Source organism: Amblyomma maculatum, chromosome 5, assembly GCF_055883805.1.
Source record: "Amblyomma maculatum isolate TAMU_Amacu chromosome 5, ASM5588380v1, whole genome shotgun sequence".
NCBI lineage: Eukaryota > Metazoa > Arthropoda > Arachnida > Ixodida > Ixodidae > Amblyomma > Amblyomma maculatum.
The window spans coordinates 28,971,264-28,998,658 of NC_139348.1; the positions used below are offsets into that span (position 1 = coordinate 28,971,264).

The following is a 27,395-nucleotide window of genomic DNA, read 5'->3' on the forward strand; positions in this document are numbered from 1 at the left end:
AACTTTTGAACGAAGCGATTGTCACCTGTTAATAACTATAGTGTTATTAATGATGCACGACTAATGGTGCGCTCACTGCCAGACACCCTTAGAGTGAGGGAGGGTAGCTGTCCCGGTCTCGAAGATGCCCTCGACTTGCGTGGCAATCTCAGTCGGAAGCCAACTACCTCGTGCAGACAGAAGGGGGTGGCCGTTTGGTGCCCAGCTTTCGCCAGTTCAAGCCAGAGTAAGGGTCAGAGAAGAAACCAAGAAAAACAAACTTTTTAAACAGCAAGAAACGATACAGAGCAATTCACACGAACACTTAAAATGCACAGACGAGAGGTTCACAGAAAGGCAATGTTAAGCATACAACTAAAGAGGCATTCCGTATGCTGGACTGCTGGAGCTCCTTCGTAAACTGGTGGAAATTAAATCTTCTACTCTCTCTCTTTCTCTCTGACATGTGCTGCATTCTGATAGTGAATGAATGATTTTTTTCCTGTCTTACTTGGTCTGACGGTCTTTCTTACCGTGAGTTTTAACTCTTTTGCTTCAACGAAAAGTTGTGTGTGGGTACGTCTAGCGTCTAGCCCGTCTAGTACAAAACGTGATGCAATGAAAACAAACATGGCCGCCTAGGTGGCATGCGGAAGGTGTGGGCGCGGTGCGTTTTCTCTTTTGCTTCAACGAAAAGTTGTGTGTGGGTACGTCTAGCGTCTAGCCCGTCTAGTACAAAACGTGATGCAATGAAAACAAACATGGCCGCCTAGGTGGCATGCGGAAGGTGTGGGCGCGGTGCGTTTTCGGGCGGAAACTGAAAACGACTGTTGCCTTTCGGCCTAATACAGGCCGCGACAACACACGGACGCGATCGCTCCCTCAAAGGGGGCCTGTGTCACTCGGCGGCTTGCAACTCCTGGCGCAATAAGATGAACCATCGTCGCGGAAATGGCCCTAGCCGACGACCACAGCGCGGAGGTCGCCGATGGCATCCCGGCATCGCTTCAAGATGTGCGGAAGGCACTGCAGGACCTGCGTGAAAAGGCCATCGCATCAGGCCTGCCCGAAGATGCCGTCGCTTACATTGTGACCGATGAGGTGAATGCCTCGCTGCGATCGGGCGATTCGCGCCTCCTGCTCTTCAAATGGGCCTTCATCGTAGCCACGCTCGCTTTCGTCTGCTTCAGCCGCGGTCTCCCGGACCTTGCGAACGACCGTTGCCTCGTGAACCGAGGTGGCCTGTACTTGGAGTTCACGCGACCCGTGCTGTCATGCGACTTTTGTCGCGCGCCGACTGAAGTGACCGAGCTGACGGAGATGAGTAAGGAGGATTTCCTGCGCATCGGTTACACCGACAGGCCGATCGTGCTGCGAGGCGGGGCGGCTCAGTGGAAGGCGATGCGGACTTTCAGCTACCCGTTCCTGCGGGACGTGTATCGTAACACAAGCGGTGCGTTCGAAGTGAGCCGCCACTATTGCCAGTTTTTCAAGTACGACACCGACTTCGAGGACCTAGAGGACTTCTTCGACATACCGGAGTCGCGGGCTGCCATGTCCAATCCCAAGGAAAAGACGTGGTACGTGGGATGGTAAGTGACAAATGAGGATATAATGGTCTGGCAAGGTCCGATAATGGAGGTCAGACTTGTGCAAACATTGACGCTTGCCAATTTATTGTTGCTCTATTTGCGGCAAAAATATGGTTGTTCTGCTGAAGCCCACAGCATTGAAATTGTGATTCAAGTCATTAGAGAATAAGATTGCCTACATTCCTTCTTTCAGGAGCAACTGTGACCAGCGGGTTGTTGCCACCCTGAGGGAACACTACACTAGACCAGACTTCTTTCCTGAAGATTCCGAAGCGAGCATTATAGACTGGATATTTATCGGATATGCCGGAAATGGAGTCAAAACACACGTAAGGCACGCCTTTCTCACGTCTAAATGAAATGCGAAGGAAAGTAGCTGCACTATTATCTTTCTTTTCCTGTTGTATTCACGAGCAATGCTTCACTGTTGCTGAAGCCTCTGCCTTCCCCCTTTCCTCTCTTTTTTCTTTTGGAATAGTTATAATAGGAAGTTGCTAGGCAACAGGTTCCAATGTCATCCTGCTTTCAGTGGTCCACGCTGAGAACCATAACCTTCCATCTGCCTTTGTCATGCGATGATAGAATATGATAACACTATGGCATGGCTAGCAATATGCAATGTTTTCTTTATTACTTTCTCTTTGGTTTGTGTTATTTGCCAGCTTGACTATGTGCATCGTCCATCGTGGCAAGCCCAGATTCGAGGAGCAAAGACCTGGACTCTCCTGCCACCTCCCGAGTGCGAATCTGTGTGTGTACCTTCCTTGAAGGTCACGGTGAGGCCTGGTGACATCATCATGGTCAATGCAAACCACTGGTACCACAGCACCCTGGTGGAGCCTGGTGACATCAGCATCACCATTGGATCAGAGTATGACTGAAGTTTCGCCTGCATTTGTTGCAACAGATATCATGCAGCAGTAGCACTTGACCCAACAGTCTTACAGCTGCGCAAGGAAGAGTTGTTGTTGCCTAAATTTTACTCCAACAGAGGTGTTTTGTCAGAGTGGTTCACACCACAGCTTTTCACTGTGGGGCCTGTCCTCAAGATAGCAATTGAAAACTACAAGCATGCTTTTTCTGTTCATCTTTTGAGGTCACAGCCACCTTCCTCTTCAACACATATAGGTCACAAGTAAACTTTCACTGAAACCCCATACTTTCATCGTCACACATTGTAACTTAGATAAGAAAACTTTATTTCAATGGAATGTCATTGATAATGCAAACAGGTCAGCTGGTTTGTATCTGAATGCCTGAATGTAAGTGAGAATGAACAGACAGATATTTTTTTTACTAAGTATGGTTGCATGAGCCTCTAATAACACTTGAAAGTGGCCACATGTGTGTGGAGATTCTGTAGCATTCAGCCAGCTGTATGTGAATCTCAGAAAAGGATGTTAAAAAGTGCCAAATGGTCTATGGTTGCACTGCATGTCCAGAATCGATGGTGCTAACGGTAGGTGACAGCATTTAGTGGTAGGACTAATGACATACTGCAGTATTGTGTCACACTTTCTTATCACTTGCCAAACTTCATTGCATTTGATTTACATCATACCATGTTAGCTGTTCGAGAGCTGTGCAAAATGGCAATGTAAGGAAGAGAATTTTGGCACAAACAGGAACATACTGTTCTGGATAGAGAAAACAGAATGAGCACTGCTGAAATGTTTGTTGCTTTCTCTGTGCCGCATGGTCCAACTAATTTCTTTCCGTTATAAAACTAGTCTGAGCTTCCATGATGGCCCTACTCATGCTTTTTGGTACTAGTAGCTGTAAGCAATATGACCCTTTTATATCATCGTGAGAGTAACTTTGAGACTAGCCATTCAAGTGCTACTGCTGCATGCTGTTTGAGAGGGATTGCAAAAGGTCAAGTATGATCTTGTGTGTTGTTGATGAGGTTGCTTCAAAACGCATCTCAAAATGCCAGCATGTGGTGATGAATCAAAATAATGATGCAACAACACTGAAAGGGGAAGGCATTTTACGGGCATTGTTGTACTTTACCTAGCACTCTGTGGTAGAAGCTTTTTATTTTTTCAATGTAGTTAAGGTTGACAGTTTTCTAAGCTTCGTTGGTGAAGCTAGCCAGTAAGGCTAAGCTCAGTCTTCTCAGGGCTAGTTCTAATCCTACTTCCGGTGACATATAGTAAGAGCATTATTTCTTGATGCATTGCCAGTGTCTTTGGTAGGAATGGTGCGTTGACTTCTGAGGCTGCATTCTTCATGATGGATCATTAGTCGTGAAATTTCCATTTATTTTATGATGCAATAGTGCCTACTTGCCATGAAGGCACTCATGTGCATCGTCACACTCCTGCATTGGTTGTCTTTCAAGGAAAAAAAATTTTTGGCATATGTGACTGGCCACACCTAGTTTGGTACCCTTTGGTCTCATCGGTGATATCCAAACAGCCCTACAGGTGTGTCAGACAGAATTCGTTAGCGACAGCATCATTCTTGTGAAAGAGGGCCAACGCAAGGGCATTTGTAGTTGCAAGGAAATTGGCTGTTTGTTTCTAGGAATAGAAGCTTACAAGAGACTAACTGTATTCTTTGACCAATGCCAATGCACGTTTCCAACTCGATTTGACTGAGCATTTGCTCAACTGATTTCTTTCACCATGTCTGGCCTTACTCGACGGATCATTTCGGAATGCAACCCGTTGTCAACACTTTTGAAAACAACAGAGTTTGCCCCTTTTGTGGTTTTCCAGTTTTTCTCCTGGTGGTCATTTTTGATAAATACTAAATGACAAGTTACCGGATAATAGTCAGCTAAGTTCAGGTGTACCGCGAGTCTCTTGAACTATATTCAATGTGCAGCGTTATGTCCCACAATGCAATAACGTGACAGTGAAATCGAATGCACCTTATGTGAATGGGGTGTGGCAATAAACTAGACTGTTCTGTAACTACTGCTTCAAATGTTTAGTATTATTTTTATATCTAGTCCTTTTGTACCAAAGTTTTGCATATAACCAAAGGTTGCAGGAGAGCTGAGGATTTTCTAGGAATGGTTCCTTGGTTGACTTCGACTGTAATTCACAACAGCGTATTTTTGAAAATGGATTCCAGAACCTCACATAACTATCATATTTGTGTACTTGACAATCATGTATGTGGTTGCCAAGCTTTCTTTAGTTCTTCTTTATTTGCCTGTTATGACATTCAACTTCTCAGTGGCGAGCTGAAGTCGCTGACCACTTTTTATACCTTAGTATTTTCTGTGTTATTTGTTATGTCATGTTTCCCCATGTTCTACACTCAGATCTGTGCAATTTATCGCATACTTTCTTCCTTGCGCTTTGTTTCCAAGCAAAACGAGTGTACACACTTTTTGACATTCTTACTTCCTACTAGTACTCACATCTAACACTGCATGCATGCACTGATCACAATGAGCCACATTTAAAGCAAGCTTTTTGCTTCTCACTATGCGAAAAAAAAGAAAACGAGGTATGCTAAGAAAGCAAAGCTGAAGAAAGGATGCAGTGTGTGTTTTTAAATGTCAAAAATCTCAGCTCGAGGTTCTATTTTTGTCTCAGGGCAGCCATCTCTGCCGAATAATTTTTGGGCTGCTGCCCATTTCGAAGTGTGCAAGTCTGTGTGCATTTAACCCACAAATAATCCTGCTCAACGATGTCGAGTTCAAAGGAAGTCTGTCTTCATGTATGCTGTGTCCATGTGCTGCAATTCCTTGCAGGCTTCTGGGTATTCTAGTGCTTGAGAAAGTGTTGACATTGTAGCCTGTACTAGTACACAGGATTTGCAAATGCTGTGAACATTGTAGCACTGACAAAGAAATATGTGGCGCATTCTTTTGCAGATTAATGTTTACCCCCTAGTGCTGTACCAGACTACTGGATTGGTTGTGCTACCAAATATCGATCTACATACAGCAGCATGAAGGAAAGCATTGTTTCGTGCAGTAGCAATAGAACAGCACATGAAGTGTTTTATGCATACTCCAAGTTCTCGCTGGCTATGTAAACAAGTGGAGCATTCTTTTGATGGTGTTGCATCGAAAAGCTACAAATTTTTTTCCTGGCGCCAAAGCTTCGGCATTTAAGACGACTATTCACTGCACTTGTTCAGCACTGGCACATTTGTTACGCCCGCACCTTTCGTACACTTGTGCCTTTCTTTCAACTGCAAGGCCCAAGTTCCCAGTGGCATTTTTTGCACAAGCATTGAAGCAAGCTTGTTCAGAGTTTTTATAAATAGGCAATAAATATGCATGCAACAGTTTTGACTTTTTTAGTTTTCTTGCTCCACAAAGAAAATAGTGCTACATACATTCGAGGTTTTCGCTTTTGTTTATTCTCGAAAAACAGAACTGCGAAAGTAAATTTTCTTGCATCTATGAAAGGCGTTAATTTCTAGTAGTATTGCGTCTCTGTCAATTGCATTCGTACCTCCGTGACTGTAGCCACGTACAAAATAGTACTATAAAAATTTGAATTGATTGCTTTCCTAACGTATCACATTTGCATTTAATGTGGCAAAATTTACCTGCATTTGTCTGAGTAGGTGTACTTACAGACTACCGTACACGAGATTTCAATGGTTCAACAAGGTATTGTGTCACATAGCGTCCTACATTTCACTATGTGTCTTGAGTACTAAGCCAGGAACCTTTTTACATTTTATTAAATTTTTGCACTGATAAAGTGTTCTCAAACATGCCACTAAAAGTAATGCCCAGTTTTACTAGTTAAGCAGTTTGATAACAATACTTTTTTGTTGTGGTGTTACTGTTGTTCCTGGTTTGATGAAGGACTTCGCATTGCGAGGTAGTGTTTCAGGGTTTCCAGTGCCGTCCTATTTACATGCCTGAAGGCGTTTGCTTTGCAAATAAAAAGGTTACACAACATGCTTTACTCTGGTTGTTTATTCACTCAATCATAAAGGCAGAAATAATGTTAAAACAATGTCATTCCTTGGATACTGTGGCTTGAAGACTTGGCACACACATTTTTCGACACTGGATAGAGTACTAAAAGCAGTGAAGTGAGATCAGTGTATGCTTATTTTGTTATTTGGTTAACACAAGCAGCAAAACAGACTGCTCGAAAAAGAGATTCGTGAACAGCCCCTAGGATACAATGCAATGTGCAATGCAATCTGCAATACAAAGCACAATGTATGTTGCAACTTTAAAGCATTTCATTATCACGCTGGACAGAGCTCAAAAGCAGCGCACTGCGGAGAACACTCAGTGACTAAGTGGGAATTTATACAGCACATGGCAGCACAGGAGAGTTTCATCACTCGATCATTTCTTTTACTATCCTTACAAGTTGCTTCTTGGCTAAGTCATAAACCTCTGCACTGCCTTACAAAGGTGGCATTGCTGGAACCATTCTCAAACAGCAGTTTCCTAGTGCTGTCTCTTACAATGCAATCTTTTCCTTCTATATTCTTGCACAAACAATAAATCTCATTATTCACATCTGTGGCTCCATCACCACAACAGTGTGGAGACAATACAAAAAGGAACACACGCATGTATGCCTGTCTTTAAGCTCTGTTCCATTTTATGCAAGGTACAGGTAATTCAAAACGAGAAAACTTGAGTAATGCTGATGATGGTATAAGTGTTTAGTAACTCTAGGCAAAGGTGCAGATATGCCCTTCTTTTTTGCCACTACACCCATATCAGCAAAAGCTTTAAAATAAAAGAATTCCTTCTGCTCAGAGCGTTGGAGTAGCCAGGCACAGTGACCAGTCGGGAAGCGGGTGCACATGCGCAAGCATCAAATGGCAATCCTGCCGCCGTGACTTTTCAGCCACGTGTGCCACATGGTACAGCTGTTGGTGCAAAACAAAGTGCAGCGATGAACTACTCATATTAACCTTGCAGAGGCCACGAAAGACTTGTAATTTGGCGCTAAACATGTGTGTCCTTGTCTTATACTGTCTCCACACTCTCCTACAAGTTACGGAGAACCAACCAGCATAAACTTGCAACCACAGTTTGATTCATGCTGTGTTCCTGTGTTTAGGGTCCTCCTAGAAACGGCAATAAATAAAAGTAGAGGAAGCCCATATGGAACGAAGTCAACATGAGCTTAAGCCAATCGAAGATAAAAGTTGATGTCTCAAAGTGAAAAATATAAAGAAAAAGCCAATTAGGATTAATGAACAAAAAATAAGGCATCACAAGAGAGGTTTAAAAAGGTGCCGTCAAAGAGGCCGGAAGGCCCTGGCGGGAAGTTTGAGATGAAAACCATGGTGAGGAAATGAGGTTCTTTCTGAAAATTCTTCCCTGAAACCATTTCCATCTTCCTTAGAAAAATTCACTGCCTACATCTAAACCGTACAATATGTTTAGTCTTGAGCAAACACTTAGAAAGCAGCATGTTAAAGAAAAGGTAGAAACATCAGAAACACTGGTATCCTTAACACTTCCTTGTCTAGGAATCGCCCACTCCCTACCATCCCCACTCCCTTCTTCCCTGCAGTGAGGTACTAACAACATTCAATATAGTCTGCTAAGACCTGGCATTACGCTCCGTCTCCATGAGGCACTCCCGCACAAGGATGCGCGCATGCACAATGCCGCGCTTGAGACGTTCAGCAGAGGACTTGCTCCCTGCATATGTTGGCCGGATGTCGCGGCCCAGTTCCTCGATGACAGCTAAAAGCTGGGTGTACTTGGATGTTTGCGGATGGCGGGCAGCATCGCCGGGCACCAGGCCAAGGTTGACTGCACCTGGACTGTGGCTCGTCTGCAGTGGTGTGCCGGGCTGGCTCTGGCCCGGCGAGTCCGTGGAACGAGAGTCTTCGTCCATCACCTACAAAGATAATCAGACAAGCACAACAATGTTGCAGACAGCGACACAGCATACTCTCATTAACCAAAGCTTATTGGAGTGCAGCAGCAGCCCAATGGTTCGAGCATCCAACTTGTATGGGAGGTGCAGGATTTTCACACAAGGTCCTCAAATATGAACAAGTTTTCCCTGGCCTACTGCTCTGCTTCCCCTGACTGAAATTCTCAGCAAAGATGTGCCTTTGAACCCAATTTGAACCAAAGCCACGTTTTCTACAGCATTCTTCTGCCAAGCTACACCATTCAACACCGAGTTCAAATTACATGAGTTGGCTGCACCTCTTTCAGACTTAAAATAAATTGTAAATTGTGAGGCTCCATATCGGCCCCAATGCAAGATGTGGGCTATGAGGAACACAATAATGGAGGTGCCCGTCCACTCGGTTCTTACACTGTGTTGCTTAATGTTCTTACACTGCACAGCACACAGCCATTCTTATATTTTCAACTCCATTGAAACATGGCCACTACGACCAGGACGACTGCACCCATGACCCTCGCCAACCACAAAACCTACTAAGCCACTGCAGCACGTGCTCTTTCAGAACGGTTTAGCTATTCAGAAAAAATATTTTCTAACATGTATGGCCAGGGCAGTCCTCAGGAAAGAAAGTTAAATTGCTAGTTTTATAAACCAAATTGTGCGTGAACGATGCACGAAAGATGAAAGTCTACTAGTGGAAGTGTTATTTTGCTTCATTTATGCAAATAAATTCTGTGCAAAGCCTCTCAGTGGTTGGGCACTGGACATAAAAATACCTGAATTTGTCACAAAAGCACCAGGGAGATACTGCTTTTATTGTAAATGCATACTGACACTGCAATGCACATTTATTGGAACTGCCACCCTGCCTATGTACCCAACTAAAGGGCAAGCTACCACGGTCATTGCAACTTGACTAAAGGTAAAAGCGCACAAGAAGACACACACTCAAGAGAAGACGACACAGGACACGCGACACAGGTGATTGCTTGAAGTAATATTTACTGCACTTAGCTAACATAACCTCACAGCTGTGATATGAAAAGCCCTGAATTCAGAGTTGCTCTAGCTGTAGCATACATTCACAAATAGATGCGAGTATGCTATGTACTATACACAAAAACTGGAACAGAGCTAAGTAGAACTGGAGGAAGCTTAATACTAGTGCAGGTTTATTCGACTTTGAAAATGACAACTCCCCCACTTGGATGTGTCATACCGTTATCACACGGGTATTTCGCAGGCCCTCGAACCGACTTCCAATTGACTCGAAGGCCTTCGAAAGCTGCCACACGGGCGTTTTCAATGGCCATTGAATCGATAGCCTATCGAGTCGACGGAACAGTTCAGAACTCTATCGAGATCTCGAAGACCTTCGAACATTGCGCAAGGTTGCTAGCGTTGACCCGAGGAGCGTCACGCACACACTTGCACAGCGCCTTTTACGGTACAAAAACGTTAACAAACATTATTATTTTATATCTTTAATTTATGCGGTAAAATATTAATACCCAAAATAATTTTAAAATAGCATCGCTCTTTTTTTAGGCGTATTATTTATGTAATATCGACTATTATAGCATGCGCCGCCGAGAAAAACAAACACAATGAAAAGCACAGTCGTATGAACGCCAACATGTTAAAAAAAAAAGTTGTCCTTGAATAACAACTAAACACCTGCAGTTACTAAAAAAAGGTAACAGTTATATTTTATTTTGCATTTATAGAGATCTTTTAGTTCTTTAAGCAAAACCGAAAGCAACGTTAGTGGCGCCATAAAAGTTTGGCACCAAACACCAGAACTATTTCAATAGCCTTCGAGTTTTGCCGTGTAGCAGCAGCACAACTCCGAGTTCGATCGCAACTGAAAATTTCGAAGGCCATCAACTCAATCGCCTTTGAAAATGACCGTGTGACTGGGGTATCAATCAACATTACTTGTATTTCCTCTTCTGGCGCCAATAGATTAACATTTTTTAGTTGACATTTAAGATTTTCCAGCATCCGTCATAGCCTGAGCCACTTCTTCTTGTTACTTGATATTTGGCACATACCCACGAAGGGGGATTGGCCAGGGTTCAGTGTGGACTGCCAAATGTCCTACACGAACTGAATTAGTGTATTAAAGTAATTGACAACCTGAGCAACTGTTATACCTTAAACCATCACTTCAAGTTTCTCATTCACATTTTATATGCTGATAGTACACAACTGTGTGAACAGGGTGTCTGAAGATTTACATCAAAGCCAAGCTAGCTCACGAAAAAGACAGCAGCCTTATTGTCACACAGACCCATCACTGAAGCACAGACGGCTTGGTTCTTCAACTTTTGCAATCAGATGCCAAACACTTGACCATGAGCCTAAGTAGTTGCGGGATTTCCTCAGCTCATAACACATGAATATGTGACCCAAATCATGGTTGTAAATGATCACCATTTCGCGTGTTATTTAAAAATGGTTAGCAACGAACAACAATGAACATCAATTTGCGAAACAGAATAGTTGCTAAATTAAAGGTTAAAAAGAGAATGGGACACAAGGGCTTTGCATTTTGCTTGACGGTGTAGCACACTGTTATAATGAGCGAAACCGAATTGCAAGGATTTCGAAACCGTTAGCTTTTGTGGCTTCAGAAGTTCTAAACCTCATCGCTATTCTAGCTCACTTAAGTAATAGTAAGTTCGGGGTACCTAACTTTGTTGGTGCGTCTGAAAGCAATAACACCACGCCGGTAGACAAGATATGAACAAGCTGCGTAATTATTTTGCTTCCAATTAAACAAAAAACGGCTCGACGCAGAAGCTATCTACTTACTGGCAGGTAAGATTACAGCTCTGAACTGTCGATGGTCGCTTACCTCTATCGATTTTAGCAGCCACTGATGAAGCATGTCAACGCAAGTGAAGGCACGGAATCGGGAACCTGTAAACACAAGAAAGAAGCACTGTTAACGCTGACAGGTCCCTCCACGTGCTTCCGCACCCCACAAAATTTCAGTGTGTGTCACCGTCACCAGCGCAACGTTAGACATCGCGCATTGCGCGATGCCTAATGAGTACTTGCACTCGCGACACAGAACACACCGCACATCGGCGTGTCAAAGACTCTTGGGTCAGTTTGGAATCTCCTCTCAAGTTACCGCGCGCTCTCGATACGATCCAAAAAGAAAGTATCGAAAATGAACGTACGCTAGGACCCAACATCATGCAGAGAGGTAGTACAAAATTCGGGAACTCCTCACAAGTTTCTGCCAGCCCAGACGCAAACCCAACCCAGAGAAAGAAAATAAAGTATCACAACGAGAGGGAAATTAAAATAATGGGAGCATTCTTTTATTAACGGGAATGTCGAAAAGCGGCACCCAACAATATACGGAAAACCTATAATTTTTTGCTCCTCACTTTATTAACAAAATTGTGTATATCCACCTGTTATTTTTTTAGTAAAGTACAAATACGGTGTAAAATTATAAATTAGTAATACATAATTTATTAAAATTATTACTCCGTATCAAGTTGATTCAGGTTTTGTTACTCTTTGGATGGGTTGGCCAAAATGGCGTCGCGGGTGGCGGGGACAGTTCGTGTGCTAAACAAATTGCAAGCGTGCATCGATGCAGGAAATTACTACGAAGCTCATCAGATGTACAGAACCATATATTTCAGGTGAGCCCATGTGCCACCGAGTTTTGCACCTCTTGTCGATCGAGCATGAAGCTCGGAACCGATCGCCAGTTCACCCACAGGATCGCTTGGTTCCGTCGAGGCCCCGTTTCAGTTATCGTCACCTGAGAACCAAATAAACAAATTTTGCGCGCACAAACCCATGTAGCGTAATACACTCCTGGATCGTGTGCGGCGTTATGCAGCGTTCAGGCCGGCGGTTGCATCGACCGAAATTTTGAGTTGACTTCTGTGACGAACAGAGCGATGAAGCGCCTGGAAAAGCGCTTGACGCACATACGTCACACGTGTTTGCGTAGTTTCAAGACGTAGCAAAAGCAGGCTGTGAGTCCACAGTCGCGATATATCAATTATTTCTGGTCATTCGATCGGAAACCTCATGAGAGCTTTTCGGACCCTCTAAATGGGGCAGAAAAGACAACGCAGCCGCATATTGATGGGGCTGCAACTGCGTGTAGCCCGACGGGGATGAAACGCTTTCTTGTGTCCCCGTCTTGCGTAGGTTGGTAGGATTTGCGCAGCTTTGGGGATGCCACGAGTTATAACTCCTATACATTTAGAGGTTGGAAGTTCAAGACGCGAACCGGGGCCCAGGAAAGTTTGACGCCGCGCTGATGGCATCATGAATGACATCGCGACAGGTTGCGCTTTGATTTAACGCAACGTAAACCTACACATCTTGTTCATTGGTCAGGCTAGCTTACGCTGTTAAGGCCACGTAGTGCTCGCATCGAGTCACAAGTGCCTGCAGCACCTAACGTGGGTTCGTGAAAAGCGTAGTGTTCTACCCCGGAAAAAAAAAAAAAAGATATATATAAAACGATTGTCGCCTAGTTATTAGCAGGGTGCCTTTTATACGCATTATAAAGTTCCTTTGGCAGTGGTACTTACGCGCATCAAGCTTAGTGGAGTTGTCATAGAAGTGCATTCATACTAATGTAATTGAAGTTCTCATTATTGTTGTATGGTTTCCTGCGTAGCGTAGAATAATATCACTTTTTTACAGTTATTTTTGTGAACTTTCACATGTGATTCGATCTCTAATGTTAGGCGCTGAAGAAGAGTCTCAAAAACAGGCAAATTTGAAAATATGGTCTAGCTGTATATTATTTTTTCCTGTAAAAGATTTCTGTTTCAACATCTAATAGGATGCCAAAATGAATGGGCTGTGCAGCTTATTTTTGCCCCAAGAAAGTGTTGTTTTAAGGCAGGTTTTATTGTCATCCCCTGTGGGAGGTGGCTTGGTACAGGTCCATAGGAAGTGAATGGAAGGTAGTGTTGCAGAAAATATCTTTTTCATTGCCCTCATTTGATGTATTTTGGAATAGATATATGTGCCCCGCCGGAGTGGCGCAGTGGTTACAGCGCTCGACTACTCTTCCCAAGGACGCGGGATCGAATCCTAGCCTCAGCGGCAGCTTTTCGATGGAAGGGAAAAGCAAGGCGCCCGTGTGCTGTGTGATATCAGTGCATGTTAAAGAACCCCAGGTGGTCGAAATTTCCGGAGTCCTCCACTACGGCGTCTCTCATAGCCTGAGTTGCTTTGGGACGTTAAACCCCACAAACCAACAAACCAACCGGATATATGCAGTCTAATTGTGGTTATATGCATTTCACAGTGCACCATTAAGATTGATTGTTGCTTTTCGTGTGGATTTGAAGAAAATAATTTTTTTCAGCAGAGTCATCGTGCACTTATTTTTGATGGCACCTGTACATTTTTATGCAGTCCTAATGTTGTTTCTAAACAAGAACAGAATTCATGTGAGTGAAATTTGTGCAAAACATGGAAAGCAATTGCATGACACCTCGTCAATGGTATCATTATATAACTGATGCATAACAAGTGTGCTCATCGTATTGTTTTATACAGGTGTGAAAACCTGAAACAAGCATTGATGGTTTAAGGGGAAAAAAAGGGTTTGCAGGTACACAACATTCGGAAAGAATTCACTTAACCTAAACTGTTACCTACCTAAAAACTATAAAATTGAGAACTTCTGGCAGGAGGAAAGGACAAAAATCTCATCACGGCTGTTAAATTTGCTGTTGTTTATCCCTTTGTAACCATTGCATGAGAAACATTGCTATGAAGAGTATGAATGTTCATAAAGTAGCCGTGGCATTTTCTTGCCAGCATGGGACATTGGTTTATGTTTGGATATGAGTAGAAGAACAGCAATTAGTAGTAAACCCAGGGACATGAAAGATGGGCTAGAAACAGGCTGTGTAGAACTGCTGGTGAGTGCCAAGTATATTGATGCTTTTGTACTGGCATTTCCGCGCTTGTTAAAGGGACCCTGAAAAGCTTTTATAAGTTTGTGTTCCAATGCAACATATCTGTAGGTGTGGCCTTTATGGATATTCAGCGCAGATTTGAAAACTGTTCGTACAACCTATAATTTATAAATAATTTTTCAAAATTGCTCCTTGTAGCTGCTTGCTGCCGATTGAGGCAACACATGACCACACATTCCTAGCGGCTTCCGTCCAAAGTGGGTCATCTGGGTGTTCTTTTTAATGTGACGCAAGCAGGATGAGGCACAGCAAGGTGCAGTCGTGACCTTATCTTCAGTGTTAATGAAGCTAGCTCGCTCAAAACGTTTTTGTGTTGTGAATGCAATTGGTGGAATATCAATCATTTATTCACATTTTCTTTCCTTAGTAAATATTTTTCCGTGGTCTTTCTGAAAGGTCTCAAAACATATCACTTAAATTAATCTCGAACTGTGCAGGCTCTTGCGTCAATCAAAACTATTTGCAATTTATTCAGAAAATGTAGCCATATTTGATGCAGTTATGTAACTGGTAATGCTGATTCTAGAGCTGCATTTTATATTACACAAGCTGGCATATAGTAGCATAGTCACAAGTTACATCTCCATAAATTCATCCCTGGGTCATTAAATAATTGAAGACAAATCGCACAAGTTTGGGATGTCTGCATGGTTGCTAGAGCGTTATGTATAAAAACCACTATACTTTTTTTTTTTTCTGTGAATGGCTAGTAATTTTAAAAGTAGAAGTTAAAACTTGCTATGCATTTTGCTTGCAATTTTCGCTTTCTTAGGAGTCATGCCCAACAAGGTTTCCAGTATTTTAATTGGTTATGAAAGGCTGCTGGGATTAAACACAGCAACGGCATCGAAGAAGACAGATGAGAATATCAAGCTTGAAATTTATTCTCATGTTTGCTTCATTTGTCATCTTGTATTCTTAGCTCTTGGTCATATAATTGCAGGCAATGGAAGCTCTGCTCTTCAGATTTCTCTACGATGACACCGATGTGGTAGTGCTCTGTTGTCAAAAATCTGTGGAACTTGCAGGCCACCAGGGCAATTAGAAGTGTGATTTACTTGCAATTTTTGATGACTGTGCATAAAAAATGTCATTTAGGAAAATTTTTACTTCATATCATGGTATAATTTTTTACCGCAAGGCAGATGAAGACCGCCCCGCCGGGGGCGTAATTCCGTTTCCTCAACGGTAGGGTCCCGCAACTTCTTTCTCCTCACTGGCTGCCTCTCAGCAGGTTAAACGGCGATTGTTACCGAAAGGTGTCGCTGCACGCAACCTAAAGGTAACATACACTCACAATGATTATGGGGAAGGTAATGTGTTACCGTTGTCATGCCGTCACTTTGTGGCTCTGTTAACCGCTGGTTTTGTGGATATTAAGAATTAAGAACATCACATAATGCAACCTAAAGGGGAACAACCCTCAGAAAAGATGTTGGTAGGTTATTTTAATCTGGCAATTTAAAAAAAGTTCCATTTACAGGATTCGAACAGATATTTTATCCGTTCAGTGCTCAGGTAAGTAGTATCAATCCATTGCACCACTGAAGCAACGAGCACAGTAGGCTTTAAATGCACTCTTATTCATTTCTACAATATTTCCGCTATCTGTCGTCAGGTGAGGCTGCTCAGAGGACCCTACCGTAGAGAGCGGAATCAGGCCCGCGAGGGTGGCGCAGTGGTTAGAGCACTCGACTACTGTGCCCAAGGGCGCGCGATCGAATCCCGGCCTCGGTGGCCGCTTTTCGATGGAGGCGAAAAGCTAGGCGCCCGTGTGCTGTGAGATATCAGTGCACATTAAACAACCCCAGGTGGTTGAAATTTTCGGAGTCCTCCATTACGGCGTCTCTCATAGCCCAAGTCGCTTTGGGGCGTTAAACCCCAAAACAAAAAACAAAAGGAAGATGAATACCCACAGGGGCGGCTTAAAAAGGTAAACGTTTTAACCAAGCTGCCCCATAATATTAATGCACCCTCCTCTTTAAAAGGGGCTAATAAGTAAATGCGAAAAAATATATATATATTTTTTTTTAAACAATAGAACATATCAGATAGGGGTATGAACAGTGGAAGGCATTTGAAAATGCCATAAACCACAATAGTGGGTTTAAACTGAATACCCTTTCAGGTAGCTATTCACAAAAATAGTTTTGTTTTTCGATAAATTTGATAGAATATGTTGCTTATTTTGAATAGTTCAGTTTTGGGCGCCCCGACACTGTTTGCCTGTTTTCAAATTGCCACCATTTTTTTTTCGCTTGCTATGTACCCCATGTTTTTCTCTTTTTAATTTACGAAACCTCCTTACTGCCTTTTGCTCTCCATGTGCATTTCAAAAATACCAATCACTCGTTTTTCTTCCAGTGTGTATGATGAGTGTGTGTTGTGCGATAATGCCCTTAGCCATCCATAGAACACATGAATAACAAGGACAGAGCTCAGCTGTGAATGGAGAAAGCTCAGCTGAGAATGGAGAGAATGTGTTGGAGATATCTGCCAACAAAGGAGTCGAAACACGCTTAAAGGAGACAGAGCTGAAGATTATGCATCTGGCTCATTTTGGGATTGCAGTTGAAATCATTTCTCGATACACAATTTTAATTTAATGTAATTTTCTATTCCTCTGCATTTTCTCTGACAGACAGACCTCTCACTGAGAGTTTTCTTTCTAAGGTTTTACTGCATTCCACCTGCATGCATTGAATGAAAAACCTGCAGTGTCATGAGAACTTTTGTGCATAAATAAATTTGTTTTGGCATGAAGTGCAAGTACAATACTTTTCAGAAATGTTCCTAAGCAAGATGGGCGATGAAAAATATAATTTTTTGATAGCATAATTAAGCTTTGTAAATCTCTTAATGAAACGGTTACCAAAAGTCATAGTAATCTGCAAGCAGCCTAGGAAATTTGAAGTTGAGTCTTACATTAGCTTGTCATGCTCACTCTAAAAAAAAAATATGCTGCTCATAACAACAAGCGGTAGAGATGGCTTTTAATTATATATTCAGAGAAAAAGTGCAGTTTACAGCACATATTCAGGGCAATTCCCAATTCATCTGCCTGTTGCTGAATGCCCTTAGTCTGTCCTTTATGCACCTAACTGTGGCTGTTTATATAATCCCAGCACGCCTTTCCTTCACCTCCTGGGCAAATTATACGTGGTACGGTACTGACCCGTGATTTATTTTTGTCGTTGCAGGTACCAAGGTCAAAAGAGATATAGTGAGCTGAAGGAGCTACTCTACGATGGTGCCATCAAGCTGCTTTCATTGGAACAGGTTAGCTTTCTGTTTAGTTATCAGTTGTCTGTCTATCTACTTGAGATGGCTCACAGCATTTGTGCAGCCAAATGTTTATAGGTAGTTAAGAAATTAGTCCAGCTGTTGGTGATATATTTAAGTGAATAAAACATAGCATGGCTTTGTTGAAGGCTGCATGGAGCATGTCATGCGCCTGAAATATGTGTGGCATCTCTGTAATGTTAGGTGGTAGCTTCAGGCAATACTGCCATAGTCGATTATGACTTTTTAGGGACTACAAATGGTGTCCACGAATTCACCAGGATAAGGTGGCCACAGGTGGTGGTGGTTGTATGGGTGTCATAAATAGTCTCTCAGTGGACATGAGCTGGCTGGCTGACAAATATGGCAATGTTTATTAGGAAGCAAGTGTAACCAACAGTGGCAGGCATGCATTTGCTCTTGTCTTGGCTAATCACCATTCTTAATGCTGGGAAGCGGCAGTTTCACATATTTCTGTACCAGAAGTCCATTAGTCATAATATAACATAAGCAACATAAGTCCGTAACATAAGTCCATGCATAGAGAATGTTGATATGTTTACATCTCCCTGGCCTTCTTTAGACTTTCCAGATGCACTGTAAATCACTCGCTAAGAACTGGTTAAGGTTGGGGCACTCGGGTTTGCTTACAAGTGGGGAACGCGTAAGCTGGCTTGCTGGTTCTCTGCAGGGTCTGTGCTTGGAACATTTGAGATCTGACAGTGCAGGTTGAGCCATTCCTTTTTGTCTGCGCAGCAACTGTGGCTGCCCATGCTTTTAACTTTTTGTCATCCCCATACAGTGCAACAGTGGAGCCGACCTGGCCAACCTCCTTGTCGACGTGCTTGTCCAGTCAGAGACGGAACCCTGCGATCAACAGATTGGTAAATTTCTTTTTCCCCAGACTGCCCCACTATTTCGTTTAGTAGAGGGGAATGGTAACCACTGCTTGCATTAAGCCTTCTTTATATTGCTAAAGATGGGAGATTTTCTATTAAACTGGGCAGACATTGGGTGTAATTGTAGTCCAAACATTTAGTAGGAGTTTCTGCCAATGCTGGGTGGTGAAGTTTACTGCCTGATGTGGAGGGCGTGATTCGCTTTTTTGTTTATGCACTGTGTGGTTCGAGGTGTGTTAAATTGGGATTGGGTTTCATGTCGCTAGCACCCATTGTTTTCACATGCACCGACATATAGTACTGTGTGCCTTGGCAGTTGATGGAGCCTGCATTATCCAAAACAGGCACCAAGAGTGTTAAAAGAGGAGGGTGAGAAAGCAACGCCTTTTTTGGCTCATGAGTGGAGTAGACTGACAGTATCGGACAGAAAGGTATGCACACAAACTCACACTTAAGAAAAAAATTGTGTCACAGCCAGGAACCAAACCACCATCTTTCCGCTCCTTAACCGAGCTCACAAACGACTATGCCATGCTGACTGCCTGAGAACGCATCTGTAATTCTCCTTTTCTCTCAAAGGATGCTGAAGGGCAAAAGGAAAGAGCAACAGTGACAGTAAGCAAGAAAAAATATATATAAATGAGCAAAAATGTAACAAACCTGTCCCAGAGCCTAGGTTATGGCAGAAAATGCAAGCGTTTCAACATCCGTGCATGCAAAATTCAAAAGAAAAGAAAGAAGATAAATCTCCCGTTACGCAGACACATTGCATCATCTAGTGAGGCTCACACAGAACACCACAGCACTGCAGTCTCGTGCACCAGGGAGCAGCAAATGAGTGGAAGAAAGAGAGGCTTTTGCATTTTCAGCTCTTCAGCAGTCTTAAGAGCAATTCTGTAAGCTTTTTTTTGTCCGTGCTTCTGTTCTCAGCATTTTGCAGCCTGCTCTCAGCCAGCATGCTGGGTGTCCACTCCTTTCTCTTGTCATTTCTGGCTCGCCCCAGGATCTTGTCAATGTTTTCTGTGGCATGCCATTTGAGGTATTGCAGCCTTTCCTGGGCTTCGCATCCCAACCGTTCTGCATGACACTGTTCTTTTTCATCATCCTCTGGGCTCTTTACAACTTGCCCCCGGGCTTCACTTTTGACTACATACTCCCAACTTGATACTACGGGGATTTCTCGGGTGCTGTCAGTTTGCGTGCCATCAAGGGGCTGTGGCACTCTCTCCTTGGCCATGCACCAATGGTTTGAGCTTAGCCATGTCCCTTGGAGTGTATGTGTGTCAGCAATCAAGCACATGCAAAGTTTGCTTAGCATGCGTGCTAGTTGAGTCTTGCGCAGAATATTCGAATTGGCTCACAGGGGTGCAATGTAAGGCCTTCAGAAAAGGCCAAGTGGCTGACTACTCAAGCTGGTGGAACTGAATTGGTGCAGCTACGGGCTGCAGGTTGTTAGAAGCAAGAAGAATGAACAGGGAGACGACTAGCAGCTAGAATTCTTTTTCTGATCACAGTCTTGTTTTGTTGGCAGTTGCCATCTGTACTTGTGCTCCGCTGCAGTGGCCCAGAGTTGTTTGGGCGCTCGGCTGCTGGTCTCGAGCACGGGGCTCGATTTCAGCCGTAGCTTTTTAATTCGGGGGAAAAAAACATATTATCTGGAAAACGTATGATCCAACAGCCTAACTTTATAAAAGAATGTAGAAGTGTGGCTTTTGAATGGGGTGCAAAGCCATTTAGTATTGACACCTTGATTTCATGAAAACGTCAAATGAAATGAAACATTCTATTTCCTTTTTAACAAAAAAAGGGGGAAGCTAAAGCGCCTGTCAAGGCCTCAGCTTGGTTGTACCCGAAAATGTAATGCATTACAAAAAAGGAAAGAGTCTCGAAGATTGCTTCAAATTGGTCACAGCAAAGACATCTGAACATGGCATAAAACCAGATTTCGTCAGTTAGCACAATAAATATAAAAAGTTCTTTTTTTCTTTTACATAATATAGTTTATGTTTGCATTGTCCTCAGTGGGAAAAGAGTCTCAGAAGAAATTTTGCAACATATCCACTTTGTTGACAGCAGTGGTGAGCAGAGAATGCTTCCTATTGTTTCTGGACACTTCATCCGCTTACACCAATGCAGGAGAAGCCATCACAATGCTCCCTGTTGCTGAATTCTTACCGTGTTCCCCATGTCTGGCTCGCTCATGTTCCAGCGCATAGTTCTCAGGTGCTTCGTCCCGATGTCTCTGAGCCAATACGAAGAAGCCGCTGCATTCCTCTTATTCATGTTATGTTTATTTTCATATCATTTGTTAGCACATCATCTTTCTCTGATGCTCCACCCTTTGCACGTAGGCACAATAGAGAAGCCGCTGCTCTCTAGTTCACGTCATATACCCCCACATTTGACGCGCTCATATGCTAACACTTCTAGTTGATTCCTAAACATGGTAAGTGGCCACAATTTGTCAAAATCTTGAAGTAGCAGCTAAGAAATTGTGTTATTTGGAATGTAGTGACTGGGAGAAAAAAACAAATGGTAACTCTTTGGGCAATTTTCACTGCCTACGATTTTGAGCGTATGAACTAGGGACATATCAGTGAAGGTTCTAGTGTATTCATGTATTTTGTGTCCCGTGTGGAAATCATAGTGCATGCGTTTTGTTAATTCTGTGTGTACACTCTCTTTGTGTATTTTATTCATGCCTGTTTGCTCTCTTCTCTTTATTATGGTTTTCTTGTTTTCCTTGGAATGTGTTCTTGTTCATTATTTTCAAAGCTTCAGTCGCCCCACCCTTCATGTACATAATACCCTGTCTAATAGTCTTTGAGGTTGTGGAAATTGACGAGGACATGAATAGCAGAGATTAATTGAGGGAGAGGACTTGACCGTGTCTCTAGATAGACAGACAGGTGTGAACACTGGTGTATTCTGTTTCCCTTCCCACATGCAGAGCGGTTAGGGCGGTTGTATGCGCTGCTGACACCGCACTCGCCCGAGCGGGCGGCGTTCCTGTCGAGGGCGCTCCAGTGGTCCTCTGGTCGGGAGCAGCCCCCCCGCGGTCACCCGCAGCTGCACCGGCTGGTGGCGCTCACCCTCTGGAAAGAGAAGAACTACCCAGAAGCTCGGCACCACTTTGTACACTCCACCGACGGGGATGGGTGCGCCGCCATGCTCGTCGAGTTCCAGACAGCCAAGGGGTACAACTCCGAGATTGACCTGTTCATCGCCCAGACCGTGTTCCAGTAAGTCACCGTGCATGATCTGGTTGCACTAATATGCCTGGGAGTTCGCCCAAAAAGAAAATTTGACAGCAGAGAAAGCAGCAAGTAGTGCATTCCCAATGGTCATTGGTGTGGGACTGAGCTAGCTGGAAAATGAGGAGATTGTTATGAGATTCATGTGGAGGGAGTCAACAGCAACTCACAAGAAGGGAGACAATAAAAAAATATTCCCCATGTTTTTCTTTGTTTCAGTGGCTGTTGGTCTTGGTGTGATTCAAAACAGTCACTTCTAGAGGCAGTTGTCCTCACCAGAAGCCACAATTGGTGCAGCATTGATGTGATATGAGCCTCCTAGTGTGGAAGCAAAATAAAGATGGCTTAGTGTTTCAGTGAACAAAACTCAGATTTTACAAACCCAATTATATCAGAGTTCATGGCAGTATGCTATAGTGACCTGACGTGTGATGCTTGATACCCAAACGGGCAGTTGTAGACATTATTATGGGTCCATGACAATGCATCTATGGCTTTCAGACTCCTTGGCAAGATCATTAGAAAATCGAGTTTGGGTTGACAAAACCCAAACACTTCCAATAAGACATCACTCAATACTCACAATGAAGACCTGAGCCATTTTCCTGCCTATCTGCTTTGTGGTCATTATCACCCTTGCTTTCTTTCTATGTGATTGCTTTTTCTCTCTCCCCATATGTAGAGCATACCGGAGACATGTCATGCCCACCAAATTCTCTGCATTCTATCCTCAAAAGTCTGCACCCTCCTTCATGACCTCTCGTATAAGTAGTAAAAGCTTGTTAAATCAACACCTGTTAGTTCCTGAATCTGGATAATTCAAATTGCCAGCTTGGTCTCAACCAATGCCTGTGCAAATCCTGCCGTTGGACGCTCGCTATGCATCCAGCTATGACTTGTCGCCACACGAGATTGTCAATATAGCCCTAGTCAGAACTTGAGTTTGGTGCAACACAGTCGCTCGTGCACCACTGACATGTTCACGACGATAAGCATGGCAACGAATGGATGGCCTAGTCTCTGAGAACACTCCGACTGCACAGTTTCAGTTGCACTTTCCTGAGCTTGCCACCAGTTTGCATCGACAGCAGACCTACCAGCCACTGTCAGCCAGTCAGGCTAGCTTATTTGAGCTTCATTTCAAATGCTGATTAATGTGTCGCTAGTTATTTTCTCTCCCTTTTTCTTCTGTTACCACTTTGGCACAGCACAGCCACTCCCTTCACTTCTGTCGATACCTTCTATCAGTTAATCAAAACTGCTCACTCGTGTGCTGTCTGCTGCTTATGCAGCGAAGCCTCCCCATATGCGACGTTGCCACTTGCAATGGGTATTAAGTGACAACGGTGGAACTCTACTGGTTTACATCGTGAAGGATACAGTAGACTATTACAGTTATGCAACATTCAACTTCGATGCTCCTGACAGCATCCACACGCTATAAGACATTGCTGGATATCTGAAATATAACCATTGCCACGCTGGTCTTATTTCATAATCAGGAAATTATTCCTCAGTTTTGACCAGAGCAATGAATTCTGATTCGTTTTTTCGAGGTTATTCGATATTTTGAAGTTTCAGATAATTTTAACATTTTTCCCGTTTAGTTTGAATTTAACAAGCTTTTACTGCAGTGAACAAAGCAGACATTGAGAATGTGCAAACATTTATGTAGTCATCTCAGTGGGCTGTCCTGATGGGCTCTGTTTAGGCGAACTTTATTACGCGGTGCTTCCTGATAGGGCAAAGAGTTGAGAGGCAATCCTTGTCTGGTTTTGCATTGAGGGATTTTAAAAAATTGAGTCCAGTTATAATGAATCACTAAAATCGCAAACGGTGCCTAACGTGAACTTTGTAACTCCAGAAAGTCTGACTGAGTGAATTTGTTCATGGAGATATTCGTCTTGCCCCTGAAATGTAACAAACTATAATTGGCTTAAAGTTTCTCCTCAGATTGACCGTGTTCCGCTTTGTAAACTGGGCGACAATTTTAGGCACGGTATGGACAAAAGAGCAGTTGTCGCTGAAGAGGCTGAAACCAGAACTCAGAACTCAGATCAGAACTCACCAGTTTGCTTGTTTTTTCGTCCGGATACGCAACTTGACGACGACACCAGCTAACTTTAACTCCTTTTCGCGTTCGAAATAACTGCTTTAAATACTCATTCCTTCCACAAACTATTTCCGATTGGAATAACCTCACTAACAATGAAGTGCTGCAGCCATCACTGATGTTGTTCTCGCAACATATCACCTAGTTTCTTTTTATTGCATTTGTTATTTCACTGCTGTGTTGTATATGTTTGGTTCTATTCCTAATTGTGCAGAAGAGTTTCAACTTGGCACTGTAATTATTGTTTATTTTTACCTGTTTTGTTAAACTGTTTAGTTTGTATTCCAACCCTGCTAAAAATTCCAACACTGGAATTGCAGTATCAATAAATAAATAAATAAACATCTGAGCGGTTGACTGTGGGCGCTGGAACGAGCATCTGAATAATACTTTCCCTGCAAGTTTCCTTGCTTGTTCCTCATTTGTGCTCGTCATGTTGCCCCTTTGCTAACAGTGTCCATGTATTTATGTTCAACTTCATCCTTCATCGCTTCTGTCAAGCTATGCTTTTATAAGCTGCGCAGATTTACAAGAGTCTGTCAAAACCTTCACTGCATTGTGGTTTTGAGTTTTTTGAATCTAAAGAAAAGCTGACTTTTTTTTTTTTAGGGGCTGACTTTACTGTTTTCGCTATCTTGTTAGGAATCTGCCTAAGGTGTCACCATATCCGGTGAGCATCAGGCCAGGGCAAAGGGTTCGACTGACTTGTGGGTGTTGTACTTGCGCAGGTACCTGTGCCTGCGTAACCCTTCAACGGCCTCGGTTGTGTTTTTTGCGTACACGCGTCGTCATCCCAGTGTCCATCCTGGGCCACCCTACTACCTGCCACTGCTCAACTTCCTTTGGTTCCTCCTCATAGCTGTCGAGACGTAAGTGGGCAGCCATCGTTTGAATGCATTCCTTCATTTACCCATGTTCTCTGATGCAAGAACTCCCTAAATAAACACAGAAGTCCCTGTTGTTATTAGGACCTTTGCAGCAGCTTGAAATGAATTATCACTTTGGAAAAGGAAAGACAATTCTGGTTATTAAGGACGCAAGGTCCAGCCTGTAATTTGTAGCCATGCATTTCGAGGTTTATTCAAGACCCATTTCCTCAGTAACCATACCACCTTGCTCATTCAGGCTTTTTTTTTTTTTTCTTGCTCATTCTCTTTATTTAAAAGTGTACAGACAGAAAATTCCGGCTTATATCTTGTCTTTACATGGGTGTCAAAGGTACTAGTATATATGGATCACCCCGTGATATTCAACTGTGACCACTAAATAATGTATACTTTAATTTCTTGTTAATTTAGAGTTGGTTTTAGTTTCATAAACCAAACAAGGGCTGTAATGACAGGCTAGTGTTTAAGGGGGGAGGCTACCCTTGAACACCAACTTTTTTATTTCTTGAGTTATTTGAATGAAATTTTCAGGGTATGCTCATAGTACACACATTTGAAGAACTACCAAGTTTCATGAAGCTGGGCTCATCGGTTCTCAAGCTAGAGGAGTATATCAAGATAGTTTACATAGGTCCCTAGGGGCGGGCCTGGAGAATTTGCAAAATGTGCTAGCAGTGTGAAATTTGTTATGGTCATTCCTGGATAGTTTCCCCAGGGCAAGACAATTCCCTTTTTCCAAATTTCCTCTCTGAAAAATTTTAGTACAGCCCCAAATTTGGTGTTCAAATTTACACCTGACTTAACGATATTTTAATTGACTGCCCCTAATTACACATGAAATATTTTGAAAAAAACTAATTGTCTTGCCCTCAGAATTTTACTTAGGTATATAACAAAAAAAAAAACTCATGAAAATCCAATAAGCGGTTCTTGAGCTATGATTTTCCCTAGCAGCCACACCGTGCAAAAAATTGATTCTGAGAAAACGGCTCTCAAAGGTTGAGAGAAATATAACTTTTTTGTTTCTCAAGTTATCATGATGAAATTTTCAAGACAGGCTCATGACATTAACAAATGAAAAACCACCAAGTTTCATAGAATTGTGCATGCTAATTCTCAAGTTACAGAAGCATATCAAACTGGTTCGAATAGGTCCTTTATATCAAGCCTGGAGAAATTGTGAAAGGCACTGGCATTGTGCAATTTGTCATGCTGATTCCTAGATAGGTTCCTCAGGGCAAGACAAAGCCCTTTTTCAAAATTTTCTTGCTGAAAAACAGCATAGAATTGGAATTTTTTGTTATCAATTAGACCTATGTTGATTAACCAAATTAATTATGACAAATTCCAGACATAATATTTTGAATACATGGGCTTGCCTTGCCCTCAAAAATTTATTCAGGTACAGTCGAGCCCACTTATAACGGCCCCACTTAAGACGAACACTTGCAATTATCACTAACAAGTCCTGTGCGGCCGTCAAAATATACATTAGGGCTATGGCGCTCCGTCGATCTCGGCTACAGCGAACGCCTTGGTGCCGCGGACCACTTTCCACATGCTGAGATCCGTCGATCCTGAGCTCTGCAAGCCGCGACAATCGGCATTCCCGATTCCCCCGCGGCATTTCGCCCTAGCATGGTAGGCGGCGCAGACGCAGCAAGCGGTTTCCCGGTTTATCTATCGCGGCATCTCGCCGGAGGAACAATGAGCGGCCCAAACGCGACAAGCGACTTCCCGGGTTATCTTCCGCGGCATAAACGCCGAAACGAAAAAAAAAAAAAGAAAAGAAAAGAAAAAGCTAGCCAAGTCTGCACTGAATGCGTGTCGCACCTCGAGGCAGCCAACAACGACAGCAAACAAAAAGCCGTAGCAGACGACGCGAGGAGGCGGAGACCGACGCGTCAGCGGCCGCAGCAGCCAATAGTAGTCGCCCGATCCCCCGCGTTCTCGCGGAGCGCGCGCTTTGCCCAATCGCAGCCTTGAATTCGAGCGCGGGAAATTTGAAAGCCGCCACGAGGCTCTCAATCGGTAGCAAGCCACGCCTCGACCGCGCCGCCGTCGCCGCCGCCGAGGGTGGCAGAAGAAAGCGCAAGAATTCACAAACAAAACAAGACCAAGATGGCGGCGCTCAGTTCGGCGGGAGAGGAATGGTGCGCGCGCGAAGTTTGGGAATTTTCGGCGCTTGCTCGCTGCTCCGCCGCTGCCGCGGCTTGTTAAATAGTTAATTTCGAGTATTTCTACGGCGAGTTGGGCATTGATAATTACAGAAATGGTAGTTTATAAGACATACTACCGGAATATATAATCTTCCAAAAATCGACTTTTTCGCGATTTTTCGGTTTTCAAAGGTCGCGTCCCCCCTTAAGTCATGTCAGGCATGAGAGAAATGACAATATAACTGCCAGTAGTAGAGCGTTTGTTGTCATTGTAGCCCACGCATCAGCCTGGCTTATGTTTTGCAGTGAATTGAAGTCACATATCAGCGATTATATTTCAGTTTCTTTGTGCCTCACATGATCTAAGCAACAGCTACACATCGCAATCATTGCTCAGACGATGAAACCGGAACAGTATC

At 43.3% G+C, this 27,395-nt stretch overlaps 3 protein-coding genes across 7 annotated transcripts in view; 2 read left to right on the forward strand and 1 right to left on the reverse strand.

The window, feature by feature from the left end:
- The first annotated feature begins 345 nt into the window (after window positions 1-345).
- On the forward strand, window positions 346-6,455 carry LOC146187921 (uncharacterized). Of its 3 annotated transcripts, none has more exons than XM_084603556.1 (4): window positions 346-1,559; window positions 1,765-1,900; window positions 2,234-2,442; window positions 5,407-6,455. In XM_084603556.1, exons 1-4 carry the CDS (start codon window positions 931-933, stop codon window positions 5,423-5,425), a joined length of 993 nt encoding a protein of 330 aa, XP_084459682.1. In that variant the 5' UTR covers window positions 346-930; the 3' UTR covers window positions 5,426-6,455. The 3 variants fall into 3 exon arrangements, with proteins under 3 accessions (XP_084459682.1, XP_084459680.1, XP_084459681.1); XM_084603554.1 differs by having other exon boundaries at window positions 358-1,571; XM_084603555.1 differs by having other exon boundaries at window positions 664-1,571; window positions 2,234-6,455.
- On the reverse strand, window positions 6,454-11,739 carry LOC146187922 (cyclin-dependent kinase 2-associated protein 1-like). 3 transcript variants are annotated; one of them, XM_084603558.1, is made up of 3 exons: window positions 11,590-11,739; window positions 11,259-11,323; window positions 6,454-8,377 (listed from the first exon to the last, which is right to left on the reverse strand). In XM_084603558.1, exons 2-3 carry the CDS (start codon window positions 11,289-11,291, stop codon window positions 8,075-8,077), a joined length of 336 nt encoding a protein of 111 aa, XP_084459684.1. In that variant the 5' UTR covers window positions 11,292-11,323; window positions 11,590-11,739; the 3' UTR covers window positions 6,454-8,074. The 3 variants fall into 3 exon arrangements, with proteins under 3 accessions (XP_084459684.1, XP_084459685.1, XP_084459683.1); XM_084603559.1 differs by having other exon boundaries at window positions 11,643-11,738; XM_084603557.1 differs by lacking the exon at window positions 11,590-11,739 and adding an exon at window positions 11,384-11,533.
- Window positions 11,740-11,940: 201 nt separating this feature from the next.
- LOC146187923 (Golgi to ER traffic protein 4 homolog) overlaps window positions 11,941-27,395 on the forward strand; it is a 34,323-nt gene continuing 18,868 nt past the window's right edge. The window contains exons 1-5 of the mRNA XM_084603560.1: window positions 11,941-12,066; window positions 17,583-17,661; window positions 18,467-18,548; window positions 21,514-21,805; window positions 24,659-24,799. Coding sequence (XP_084459686.1) covers window positions 11,957-12,066; window positions 17,583-17,661; window positions 18,467-18,548; window positions 21,514-21,805; window positions 24,659-24,799 — 704 coding nt within the window. The 5' untranslated portion in view covers window positions 11,941-11,956. The remainder of the gene's footprint in view (window positions 12,067-17,582; window positions 17,662-18,466; window positions 18,549-21,513; window positions 21,806-24,658; window positions 24,800-27,395) is intronic.